Source organism: Uloborus diversus, chromosome 7 (assembly GCF_026930045.1).
Source record: "Uloborus diversus isolate 005 chromosome 7, Udiv.v.3.1, whole genome shotgun sequence".
Lineage (NCBI taxonomy): Eukaryota > Metazoa > Arthropoda > Arachnida > Araneae > Uloboridae > Uloborus > Uloborus diversus.
In genome coordinates this window covers 120,115,638-120,130,151 of record NC_072737.1, presented here as the reverse complement: position 1 = coordinate 120,130,151, position 14,514 = coordinate 120,115,638, and the positions used below count along the sequence as shown (strand labels likewise).

Here is a 14,514-nt window from a genome sequence, read left to right as displayed (position 1 = left end):
AAGCATTTTGGAACCCAGCGACTATGAGTTCCTTTCTCAGAAATTAAAGGAATGGTTATCTAAAAACAAGGATCTCTCTTTAAACAGTAGTGTGACAACAGCAGTCAAGAAATGACTCGAAGGACAGACAGGCTAAATAAGCTCGTTTATTTGTTCGGATAAATATCATACCTAGAGAAGTTTGGTGATAATATAAGAAAATGATTGTCAAGTTTTGTACTTTTTCTGTCAGTTTTTTTTTTTTTTTCTTTTAATCATCCTTGTAACTTCTGTTTCAGAAAAGCTTTCTAAAATTGAGAAATTAAAAGAAAAATTTAAATAAAACTGCTTATAAAATTAAATTTAAAGCAAGGAAATTTTTTAGTAAAGTAAAACATATGAGAGCCGGACATAAAGTAAACATGTGAAATGATTTCAAAATATTTAATTTTCAAATTATTTATTGACACAAAACAATATTAATATATATAAAATACAAAGAAAATTAACAACACAGGGCATTTATTTTCAGCACTAGGAAAAAAACGAAAATAAGAGGAAATGAACCAAGATGTAGAATATTTGTTAAATTTCAATTTAAAACTATTAAAATGTAGTATAAGGATATTGTATTTGTTTATCAACAGGCATTTTTGAGTTACAAGAAAATAGTAATTTTATATTTTATTTAACATCACATTTCATAGACTTTCTTTAAAGTTAAAAAAAACTTTAAAGAAAAAAGAACTCATTTAATTAAAAATTATGTTTTGAGTACAAAAAATTTCTATAAAAATATAATACAATATGCAACTAAAATCAAACAAATATATTTTTAACATGGAATATTTACACAAAGTACAAGACCCACAAAACTAAAAACCAAGAAAAAATTAAAGTAAAATATTTGTATATTTCAATTTAAAATTATTAAAAGTTTTAAAAAAGTAATTTTGTGAATAATATATAAAAATTCATCGTGCACATCATATAGGTTTTTTTTATGTCAAAAAGCATGCAGGATAGTTTTTCCTATTAAAGATCATCTGAGAATAGATCTGAAACATCTAACCTGAAAACAAAACAATACGTAAACAATTTATAGTATCACACTTTTATATACTATTAACTTTGTTACACTCAATTTTTGAAGTATAAAAATTTCCTAATCTAAAAGCCATGGTTGGTCATGCAGTTAATATGAACTTGCAAAAGTTCATATCCATCACAACCGATTGCAATGTTGCAATCTACACAATTTATAAAGCTTCAGTTTTAAGATTTTGGAATGATTTAAATTACTTGAAAACTTCTGTAAATCTAATTATGAATGAATCAAGCTACAATTTTAGCCTCTGTCATCAAGGTAAGAGAAAGATGGAAAGGGCAGTTTCTCTTAACAAAAGATATATTAAAAGTAATAGTATACTATTCACAATGAATAATTAATCCAACGCACAAAGCAGGTATGTCAAAAAGCAGGTCATATATTTCTCTTTTTCCAATTTTAAGATTAAAGTAAAGAAATGGAATGTATTCAGACTGTTTTTCAAATTAATGTACAGATATACAAAGGCAAAATTAAAGCTCTATATATAAAATGAAACTACAAATTATAAAGAAAATAATGATTAGACATTCAAAGTAGTTTAGGTTCAGATGAGTCATTCAGAAACACTGAGTAAGATAAAATACAAAAAGGATAGTATCATACATTTTTACCTAGCTTCCTCATGTGTAGGAGGAAAAGTAAAAAAAAAAAAAGCAGTTCATCAAAGTAGTACATAAACAGAATGAAACCCATAGTATCTTGCACAATGTGCGTGTATTTTATCATACCTCTACAGAAAACTACTGATAGTCAAATAGTATTCTGTTGAATTGTCTATCATAGTATTCATTTGACATATTGTACTACACCTTGAAAACTTTCTGAAGATTTTAATATTTTCATTACAACATAACGATTTTCTGAGTATATTAATACACTTATATAAAACTAAATATGTTTGGCCAGTGAAAAATAATTGCATCTTACCTACAAGAGTCCTGATATACTCTAAAAAAAAAATTTTTTCAAAAAAATATAAAAATCAAGACAATTTTTTTGTTACTTTCGAAAATTACAACCATATGAATTATTATTATTATTTTGACATTTTTTTCCCATGACAATTCGTTCAAAGAAAGTCAAAAAGGAGAGATAGTCTGCTGTAAAATTTCTCGGGAAATTTAAAGCTGAAGAAGGATTGCCAAATGGAAAATAAACTTTTGATCAGTTTCTCGATGCATTTTATACATTATTATAAAATAAAAATGTTTTACACAGGAGGGGTGAGGGACAATGGGGTGTCTTTTTTTTTTAATTTTTAATTTAGATCATTTATTATACAGTAAAATCCTTCTAATGTGGACACTAACGGAACAAATTTTTTTTGTCCGCAATAGAGAGGTGCCTGCCGGACAGGGGTTTAATAATGTTATTTGCATTGGAACTTGGGAATTAAAAATTGTCCGCTTAAGAGGGGAGTCCGCCTTTGAGGGGTGTCTGTTAGGAGGGGTTTTACTGTATTTACAATAAAGACACAAGAATGTATAGAAATTATAATTTCTATCCACTAAGTCATTTAACAGCAGCTCCATAAAAGTCAAAACTAAAAGATAACATACTTTGGAAATTTATATTTAAACTCAAATTAAAAGCCAAAGCTGGCCTTGAATTACTAAAAACTTGGGTGATCTTCAGTCACTGTTACCTGCATAAATTTACAACATAATATTGATTTTTAAATCATATCCTCTTCTCTGCAAAGATTGACATACCTGCAGTAAAATATCTCTGAACCAGCCCTTTAATGCTTAGTATGTCAATACATACCTTGCCACTGTAGAACCTCAATAAAACAAGAGAAGATTGTTAAAGTCATAATTAAAAAATCACAATTAAGTGCACATGAACAGAAATTATTGAAAGTAGTTAAGCCATGGCCGCACTTGATTCTTATAGGGCGTAACAACCGCTGAAATTCATGGCAACAAAGAGGGTGCTACAGGCAATCCCTGTCCAATAACAAATAAAATTTAAAACGTTGGTATTGATTGGTGGATACACAGAATTGGGTTCAGCGCCTCTTGCGGTCAAAATGAGCGACATATTAAATTTCGCATTTTTCGAGAATTTCAAGAGCAGATCATTTTAGGCTACTAGTTGCATCGGTTTAACACAGAAAAGTCATAAATTCTCAAGACCTGTAAGCAAATCAAATGCGGCAATGACTAACTTCAGAAAAAAAGTATGTTTCTAGCAAGAGCTAAAATTAACTTGCTGTCAGTATGAGATTCAGTACCACTTTAATGAAACTCATAATGTAGCTAAAAAGTTTTTCCATAGATCTCAAGCAATTGCATGGTTTTGTTAGCGTATAATTTGTACTTTTCTCACAGTAAAACTTAATACTGAAGAATTTTAAAAGAAGGTAAATTTTAAAAGCATACACAAAATGAAAGTTTTCAAAGTTTAAGATCTACTCTGAAATATTGAGGTTCTATTGAATGTCTTTATAAAATTTAACATTTAATGATTAATTTCAACACAATACAGAGAACTAAGTAACACTGAGACAGCTGTAAAACATAAACAAAAAGAAGGCACTGGTAGGAGCTGCAAAGTACAGGAAAAGTGACTAGCGTTTTTTATTACTAATTTTATTTTTAAAACGGACATTGGTTCATTATGCAATTGCTTGAACAACTTTCCATTGTTCAATTTATCACATATAGTTCATCTGATAAAAAAGCTAGCAATCAAATTCAAGAAACTACTAGAAAATTCAAAATGAACATTTGCATAGTTATATATCTAATAATGCACAATATTTTCAGAAGTTGGAAAAGGGGGAAGGGAGGGATTTCCACATGTATGACAAATAGTTGAAGAAATCTTAATGTGTTTAAAATAAAATTAGACAATGATAAATACACAAAACATAAAATGGCTGCTGAATTTTCAAATTTGCAGTATATTAGAAGTACAGTGGAAAAAATTTTTTAAATTCTGCAGATTAAAAATGGAAAATGAATGCTCAATTTTGTATGTAAATCTATTTGGAATTTTTAACAATATGCTTTGAACTTTGAAAGTCCTATTTTAGATTTTTTTTCAACCTTCCGATAATTTTATTTACTTTTTACCTCAAGAAAAAGTTTAAACAATTGATGTAACAGACAATCATGTTAGTTGATGTCAATACATACACTATACTTTCTCTGTAAATTTATTATGAAAGGGGGGGGAGGGAGAGTTACTTCATATGATGAATGATAATTTTTAAAAAATGTTAAAAGAATAATATCATTTTATTTTCTTTCAGTGCAACCAAAGTAAGCATAATTTGCATCATTGTCTTTGTTTGATGCTGAGAATAACCTCTAATATAACAAAGTACATAGGAAGGTCATTAAGGTCAGATAAAAACTTTTATGTCATATCTTTGAAAAACAAAATCACACAAGTTAAACTTAAATGCTGTGGAATTACAAAACAGAATATCAAGTGTATACAGAATATAATATTGATACACATATTTCAACAGTTTAAACTCCATAATCAAAATTATACTATGGAATAGAAGCTTTACTTTGTGTATTAGGATGGTTCAAAAAAACTTTTTTTCAGCTAGAGCCAGGACACCCCCTATTGTTTTTAGACTTACTAATAGTATTATGCTGTAAAAGTTTTAGCTTCTTACTCAAATTTTAAGAGGGTGCTCAATGACCCCTTTTAGTCGTAGCATAGAAAATGCCACACATTTAGAAGTATTTAATTTCTCCAGCTGCTTTTCGTAAATAATTACTTTATTGCAATGTATGTGCATATTACTAGAGCATATTGTAATATGTAGCTTTTTTTTCAGTTCAATGTATTTTTTTAACCCCCTCCCCATACTTATGAAGTTTGAGGGAGGGTGTTGAGCACCCCCTTTCATTTGAAATAGGAGGCTAAAATTTTTCCAGTATATTACTATCCACAAGTCTAAAAACATTGAGGGGTGTCCTGTTATCTAGGAGAAACTTTTTTTTACACATATTTTTGAACCACCCTATTGTGTATACTTAGTTCAAAATGATAGAATAACTCAACTAATTATAGATGGAAATGATTTACGATCGACAAAATTGCATCATCTATGTAGCAAAACCCTTTGAAAATCTTGATGAGGCAATCACAGAACATAATGAAGCTTGATTACTAGTGCCTTCTCATAACTGGACTGAATGCAAAGTGTTGATGAACAAAAATTAAAGTGGTTGAACACTTAAGTGAAAGTGATGTATCTAAGTAAGCATCAGAACATTTACAAAATTAAATGACAAAACAAATTTTTCAGGATATTTGAAGTAGATGAGAAAGCAGGAAACAGTAAATTGTATCGTTTAACAAATTTAATCCCATTAGAGTTTGAGAAATAATGTTTGCTTTATTCCTATAGTGAGACATTGGTATAAAGTAGAGCACCGATTCTCTGCATATTGATCAATTGAAATGTCCATTAAACAAAAGTGTTCCAGTTAATGAATTTGAAATTAACCCCATGTATAGAAGTTCTGCTCACAGTCAGTTTTATTTTTTTCAAAACGTGCCACCACTAGCGCAGCCAGAATGACTTCCTGGAAAGGTTTTTTTTTTTTTTGATCAAAACAGTCCATACAGCTGTATAAGCTACTGTATTAGGATTGGTAATAAAATTAAAACCAAAGATTTTGGGGTATGTTTTTGACCCCCCCCCCCCCCCCAACCCCTTGCTGTGCCACCGCATGGCACAAAATGCTTTTCATATTTGTGCCAACGTCCCTGTAATATCAAAATACTGCTCATTGTTCCCTTAAAACAAAGACCAGTCAATGTTGGCAGGAAGGCCCAACTAACCCATGTATCAAAGGTTAATAAAAGAAAACAATTGGTCAATTTCTAAATTTAAATTTTGAAATTAACTAGCTAACAACTTGATTTGAATTGTTTGGATCCCTCACCATCGCAACATCTTTATTGAATTGCCGCTAGGTAACACCGGAAGTCAACACGGGCGTTGACGGAAGTTCACTTTTTGAGGAAAATGAGATAGGCATTTAGTACTGCGGGGGCGTTGATCTGTGATTTATACTAGTGTTTCTTTGTTTCATACGGCATTGATGCATTTCTCTCCTGAAGTGGCAGCTTAACTGAAAAATTACCAATTCAAGTCCCTGATTGTTTCAGGCAACCAGTACTCAATTGCACATACCAAGTACTTAATACTAGATTTAAATCGAATTTCTAATCCAAGTGTAATTCATTTTCCACAAGAAAAATCACCAATTAAAAGATCATAAAGTAATTATGCTTAATATATCAGCTTTATTTTAAGCTCTTATTAGCTTTTTTGAGCATGACTCATCTATTCAAATGTCCAGTATAAGTGTAAAAAGTGAACATTAAATGGGAAAAAAAAGCATTTAGTTTTAAAATTGTCTTTTGAAAAAAAAAAAAAAACACTTGGCTTGTAGCTGTTAAAATGCTTAAAAGTAGCTATACATGAAAATCTTCCTGCTGCCTCAAATTCTGTTCAATGCAGTTTCGCTAGTTATTCTAATATCGTAGTTGATGTTAATTATTAAATGCTTTAACAAATGTTTTAAAAGCAAAATCAAAATAAATTTTTAACATGAGCACCAAGTTTTCAAACCATCTCTATCAATTAAAATACATTTTCTCAGCAAAAAAAGATTTTTTTTTTTTTAAATACGCATATGGTTCATAAATTTACTACTGTTGTTACGTTTATTACATTTGTGCCACCACTAACATTTAAAGTACTAATTTTTAGGCAATTATCGTAATTCATAACTTTATATTAATTATAAAAATATTTTTTTGTATTTTTTTATCACAAGTGTTTTAACAATTATCATAGGGTACAGTCAAGCACGTGATTTTAATTAAAAGAACAGAAAAAAGTGGAATGTAAGAAAAGATTAAAAAGTTCAAATACTAAAGGAACATTTCCGAAAATACAATAACTTTAACACAAAAATCATTACCAACATAAATGAAAAGTTATCTTGAATGAAGGTGCATTATAAGTGAAAAAAAAAAAAAAAACACTAAAATATTTGGAAGAACAATGCAGGAGTTCTTAATACAGTACAAGAACTGAAATAAAGAAATATCCATTCAAATAAAGCTAGATCAGTATGATGACTAAATGAAAAATTATCAGCTTTGTGCTACAATATGATTAAAGTGAAAAACCAACGTAAATAAAGCACTTTTTTTTTTTGAACAAAAATTGCTGCATTTTCTTTAAAATTTGCTCTTTATTTCAGTTGGTTTTTCACTTTAATCACAACATGATGACTGTTTCGAAAATACTGGAAAATTCACACACACATATGTATTATGTGCAGAAAAATGTATGTGCAGTATGTAATACTCATAACAAAATCTTAAAATGACTCAATACAATTGCTGCAAGTTATTCACATTTCATTATGCTTATATATATGTTATACTTAAATATATACACATATATATATATGAAACACAATAGTTGAATTAAAAATAAATCGGACAACAATGCAAGGTACTGTAATTTGCTAAAACTTCAGACTGATAATATTCAATACTGATATTGTTTTAAAAATTCAAAAGCAAGTGTAAGCGCAACCCAAGAACATTGGTGCCCATGTTTTTTTTTTCGTTTTTTTTAACATTGTCCCTAGATTTATCCCACTCAATAACCTGCATTGACATACAGGATATCATTTCACTAAAGCCATTATATATAACTAAAAAACCTTTAAAAAGTTTTATCAAGATAGCAAGGAATTTTCATCCCATAATTCAAAAGAGTTCATATACTTCTTTTCTCATTATTGAAAAGAATTAATGAAGGCAATTTTCACACTGCACTTGACAGCTAACGCATTTCAAGTAGAAGGCCAATTATATAATTGAAAATATCACGAGGCTCGGATCAATGAATTTATGAATTTGCACTGCAAACCATCATCCATCTTTTCACTAAACAGTTCTTAATATTTGTACTTCATTTAAACGGCAAATAATTTCAATAGAACTACTTCAATTACTTTCCTTCACAAAACTAAAATCAAACTGACTTCACCATTGTGTATATTTTCAGTAAGTGAAATGAAGAATTTGTAAAATTCATCATTACCAGTTTTATGAAAAACAAAAAAAACCACTTGTTCCAAAAAAAAAAAAAAAACACTTATAATTTGTAATTGATCAATTTAAATAATTGGCACTCTACAGTTGACAGTTTTCTAATATGACGGGCACTTTCCACATTGTGAGCTGGGCCTTGGCTGCATGGAATTATGGGATGTAGAAATTTGTATTAAACTTCGTCAATGTGAAGACTGAGGATCACACTGCAATAACCTCACAATAGATGGATCACTCTTGGCACCTTCGATGAACTCATCAAGGGACAGTTTCCCATCCATATTTTTGTCCATTTGTCTAAATATTTTATCCGTCCTCTTTTCAGGCGTTGATTCATCTTCAGGCATTTTCATGACTGAACCAACCATCTTGTAAATGGCCTGTTAAAAGAATTAAGATTCAGAAATTAAGCAAACCAATTTTTGAACAAACCAATTTTGAAATTTTTGAGGAATAATAGTACTACTTTCAGGCTAGGCCTAGGTCAACACGGTATAGTTGACCAAGAAAGTATGTATGTGACAGGGCGAAGAAGCTATGTGACCCAAAAACTGTATGTGCCTCCCCTAGCCCACTGTGTTGACCGGGGGTCAGGGCCCCCCCTATAAATGTGACCCACAGGAGATATGAGTAAGAGAGAACTTCATGGTTAGGGTCGCTGAGGCTGGCAATTTCACCGAGGACTAAGCTATGTCTGGATGAATATAAGACTGAATTTTAAGAAACGGGAGAGTTTGTACAAGTTACCCCAAGAAAGAACTTAAAGATTGGAGCGATGGTGCCCAGTGTAATAAGAAAGGGGACTGCTACAAACAAAAGAGTTGGTGCCTGGGTCTCCATGTTTAATTAAAAGGAATTGTGAAAGATGGGAAAGCAACCTATTGCTTCATTTTGTACAAATGTAAAATATGTTATAGTGTAAATAAACCTATATTAATCAAGAACCTGGAGTGCCTAGAACTGAACTATTACTTTCTGCAGTAAACGTTACTACACACTGATTTTATGGCAAAGAAATAAAAATTTATAATTTAAATTTCAGACAACAATATGGATAAATAAGGATCTGATTGGCATCTTTTTGGGCCTAAAATTGAATCGTTCATTAAATAAGGAAGACAGCTAGGCAAGGTATAGACAGAATATTATAGTAAAAAATAAATAAATAAATTTGACAGACTTTTAATGATTTTTTTTTAAATATACTTTTAATAATTATTTGCAGACATTTTTTTAAAGAGTTACTTAACAAACTCTACCAATTTCATAATGTCAAATACTCAAAAGAACAAAAAGATTCAAGTTAGGTGATGGATTAAGATGAATGTAACAAGTACCTTAAATGAATGTAACAGGTAACCTTAAATGAAATGTAACAAGTAATAAAAATGAATATAGCAGGTAACCTTAAATGAATGTAACAAGTAATAAAGATGAATGTAACAGGTAACCTTAAATGAATGTAACACGTAATAAAAAATTCATATAACTTACGAATTGTGTCTTCTGTATAATGTGTCCTAATATTTATTGATGAACAAGGAATACTAGTGGTTTAAGTGGTACTTTCTTGATCCTTATCGCATGGTTTGTACACAAAATTAGAATTATTTTCAAGGAATATTCAAGGATAAAATGAGCTTTTTCAAGGACTAGTTTTGACTATTTTAAAGAACGGACTCTTCTTGCACTTACACAATAATAAGTTGATTTGGTTCCAAATCATATGAAAGTTTCATTTAAGTCTTTGGTAAAAACCTTTTACACCACACCATGAAAGCTTCAAAATCAAACTTTAATAGTAGGCAGTAAGGATCCAATTTTGAAGTTGCGGATTCAGAAAATAACGGTGATGGTCAATTATTTAATAAAATGAATCATAGTTTTAAATAAATAAATTCTTGAAATAAAAAAATAAAAGTAGATCAAAGGTAGCATATGTTAAAATAGCTTCCATCTTTTAAAATAAAAGAAAAGTTGACAAGATGCAAAAGGATTGACATCTCAAACACTGCATGCAATTTTCAGTGATGCACAAGCTTGGTGTTGACAAGTTCCTGTTGCGAGCCAGGCTCATCTGCCACTTGCCTAACTTCCGGCAACCCGGAAGTTAGGCAATATTCTTGGATTGGATCTTATCCACATGGACGGATCTTATCCACATGGCAGCGAATGAGCCAGGTGATCGTGTTTTTCCTATTTCTCCTCAGGGAATTACGGAATGCAATATATGATGCAATTGAGGGAAATTACCGAAACAATGTATTTTATACTTATAGGACAAATATAGTGCAAGCACTCACTGCTCTTCAATGCTTCTAACAATTAACATCTTGTAAAAAAAAGCCTTATTTTTGATAAATATGGAGTTTGATTTCTTATAATGAACATCAATTACGTTCAACACAACAAATTCCCAAAACTATGCTGTTTTTTGCCAAAAAATAAATAATAATCTTATACAATTAAAAACTGCACTTATGTACCTATGTCCAAGTTTCTTCTCCCGAATGACAGTGAACTGACCATCAAACCAGGTATTGATGGATTCGTAATCTTCCCATCTTTATGTTTGGCTATTTAACATAATCCTCCGATAATAATTAGAGGGAAGATATCAATTAAAAACTATTAATTATGACACTTAGATTTCGACATAAAATCCTTATTTTTTGAAGGCTTTCCTCCATTCACAAATTATTATTCAGTGCTTCATATAAGCTTCCTGCAACTATGCTTTTATTAAAATTTATAGCGTGAAGAAAATCAGAGTGAGACGAAAGATCTGTTGCCATTTTTTGTCGAATATGAACAAGTAAAATTCTCGCTTTGTTTTAAAGGCTTTTCCTGTAATCAAGGGATTTAAAATGTTTCCTTTTTAGTTATTTTTCCGAAATCTGCCACAAAATTTTACTGTTTTTTTTTTTTTTTGTTCAAACCTGATTGTTGAACACGCGTCACTTGAAATAACTTTTATTTTCGAGGTAGACAGTGCAAAGCCAGGCGACGCAGCTAGTATTTCCTAAAAACAAAGTTTTCTTCAAATTTTTTTCCAAAAATCCGTTCCCCTTCCCCTTGATTCTATTTGTATACTACAAATAGAATCTGAGAAATTTGGTGAAAAAGGAGGCAAAAAAATTTTTGACAAGTTTTTTTAATGTACCTTTTTGATAACGAATCATAAAATCCATGCACTAGACTAGAGATACATTTTGCAGTTGAAAATGAAACTTTTCATCCCAAACAGTTTTCAAGATTTTTTAAAAAAGCGTACAAACAAAAAATTTTTGTTTAGAAACTAAAAGCAAAATTTGCCCCACTTATTCTAGGTGAGAAGCGCATGCTAATAATTATATTCAATCATTTGAATTTGAGAATGAGAAAAATAGTCTAACACATGCATTTAGTAGATTCTTCAAAAAGAACATGAATCCATTTTAAGTAATTAAAATTTTCAAAATACAATAAACGAGCTGATGTGTGCATCACATGACCATCTTTTACGCCAATTCAATGATAATAGTAGTGCCTTCGAGTAAGCAAAGAAACACTTTAAATATTTTTGCCTCAAGTTTGTTGCCAACTGAAGCAGAAATACGTTTTATACAGATTAATTTTCCCAATGTTGGACATTTCAATGTTATTCAATGGTTAACTCTCTAAATATTGCCAATAGTGGCAAAAATGAAGCCAAATAAAAATAATAATAATAAAAACACCAAATTTGTCGCAAAGGTGGCAACCAAAAGCTTGGTGATATGTCGTCAAGTGCTTGCGAAATTATAACACCACTTGAGTTAGCATTGATATTAACAATGATTTCCCCTCAAAAAGGTGTAAATACAAGACTCCCGTAGGAACATGCGAATTCAACCAAAAGCGGAGGTGCACAACTAGATCCTACTAGGAATCTGCGTACCAAATTTCAGATTTCTAGGACATACCGTTTTTGAGTCATGCGAGATACATACGCACATAAATACATACATACAAACGTCACGAGAAAACTTGTTGTTAATTAATTCGGGGATCATCAAAATGGATATTTCGGGGGTCTATACGTTCTTAGGCATATATTCATATGTGATCAGGTTCAAAAAAAAAACTCAACATTCATTCGGGGGGGGGGGGGGAAGCAAAATGGAAATTAAGGCCTATTTTTGGGTCACATTTTTTTTGCGAATACAATACTTCCTTTACTTCGTAAAAGGAAGTAAAAATAATATACCTTTAATCTCATCGAAAGTTAAATTGAGTTGTCTGCACTTGTGTGTGTGTGTGCACCTAGACGCTTTACATTATACGCTAAAAGTTACTAACCCATAGCTAGGGATTAGAAATACAAACATCTCTGGTTGCTAACAGTTTATTTCCGCAACCAGAGAGTGCATCATGAAATTACATCTTGGTTGCATGAAATTATATTCTAGACAAAATAGGAGAGACATGTTTTGTAAGACATCTTGAAGGGCCGGGATTTCCGGAATTATTTCAAATTAAAAATAATGGTAGCTCTTGAAATGTCCCAGTTAATTCTATTTTTTAATAGTAAAAATAAAGATGAAAAATATTACCGAATTCTTAAATACAGATTTGAAATACCTGTTTTATTCATCTACTACTAGATATACAGAAAAAACATGGAAGTGATACTTTTTTTGTATCCTAAAGACATGTAATATTTACAGTCAGTTTTAAATAGAAAAACATGAGCATGGGCACAACATTTTTTTTTTAGATCCGGCTTCTGGTTTTGGAATGTATCTTTATATTAAAATATAACATAAGCACACAAATCAGTAGGGGAGGGGGGGGGAGCGATTATAAGTGTAATTTTTAAGCACAAATAGGTCCAGTGGGAAGGGCTCTCCCTCGTTAATTTACCGAAATTGACGCCCCCAAAACAGTTTCTAGACTTTTTTGGTTGCATTAAGGGGGTCAGGACACCATGATAAACCCCCTGGATCTACATTTGGTATGATTGTACGTAATTCTTTGTTGCAGCAATGAGAAAAATGCCCCACTTCAAAAATGACAAGCAAACTTTGACAGCAGCCCACTTTTTACCTGCTATATGTATTAAGAATTACAATTAATTATAGAAGTCTTAGTTTTTTAACTTTTCCAAAGCCCATATCATTCAAAAAAGTACAAACTAAATACTTACTGTAACTATTTCCAGCATTTCTTGCCGAGATATATATCCATTACCATCAAGGTCATACATACTAAAGGCCCATTTCAATTTTTGTTCGAGCTTGCCCCGAGATGTAACGCTCAGGGCACATAGAAACTCCCTGAAATCAATCGTCCCATCACCATTGGCATCGAAGGTGCGGAACACATGTTCCGCAAATTTTGAAGCGTCACCATACGGAAAAAAGTTCCCATAAATTTTCTTGAATTCTTCAATGGACAGGTGTCCACTTGGGCAGTCTTTCAAGAATCCCTTGTACCATTCTTGTATTTCGGCATCTGTGAATTCGGTATTTTGGCGGAGGTCCTCCAGAACCTCAGGTTTGAGTTTGCTGTTCTGTTTTCCCATGATCAGAGACACAGAGATTACAACCTCCTACTGATATAAACTTTTCATTCTATGAAGGGAGTAACTTTTGGCATTACCTGTAGAAAGAAGAAGCATTTGAAAAATATTCTTATTGAGCATGAGTAATAAAAGATATAGATACATATGAATGAGCAATAGAAGCAGTGACGTACTTAGAACGGGCGACACCTAGGACTGCAATTTGGGATGCCCCCCCCCCACCCTAAACAAACGCAAAAGAAAAAAAATTGCAATTTTTTAAAAATATGAAATTTATGCAATTTTCAGAAACAACTACATTTGTGTTATTACAAAATTTTAAATGGGCTAATGTACAAAAGACAAATGAAAAAGGGGGGCGGGGGGGGGGGGGTTTTCCAGAAAATGTTCAAATTTGTAGTCTTAAAAATGCATTTTAGCTTCATATTTTTTAGAAAATTGCAATTAGAGTTTGGATGTCACCCCTCAGACGGGAGACACTCCAGATGGATCGCCAGGCCACTGATTAAAACCTTCATTCTTTCCACCCAAAATATATCAGACAATTTGTTAACTCTTTGAACTGTGCTGGGTGTGCTTGAGCCTTTTTATTCAGCAGCAGTATCCACACTTAAATTCGAGTACAAGTCCTTTCACTGGTATCGTTTGTTGAGAAATTTAACCAAATAGTTTAAACGATGTGTTCACCTAGATATTTCATACTTAAGCAAAAGAAACATATTTATTTTATAAATATAATTCTTAATGGTCCTTTCATCATTTC

The 14,514-nt window shown here is 31.3% G+C and overlaps 1 protein-coding gene across 3 annotated transcripts in view; it reads right to left on the bottom strand.

Moving 5' to 3' along the window:
* Positions 1-698: 698 nt before the first annotated feature.
* LOC129226575 (neurocalcin homolog) overlaps positions 699-14,514 on the bottom strand; it is a 113,502-nt gene continuing 99,686 nt past the window's right edge. For all 3 annotated transcript variants that reach the window (XM_054861194.1, XM_054861195.1, XM_054861193.1), the window contains exons 2-3: positions 13,374-13,828; positions 699-8,586 (exon numbers count right to left, since the gene is read on the bottom strand). In XM_054861194.1, the coding sequence (XP_054717169.1) occupies positions 8,389-8,586; positions 13,374-13,751 (576 nt within the window). In that variant the 5' untranslated portion in view covers positions 13,752-13,828 and the 3' untranslated portion in view covers positions 699-8,388. The remainder of the gene's footprint in view (positions 8,587-13,373; positions 13,829-14,514) is intronic.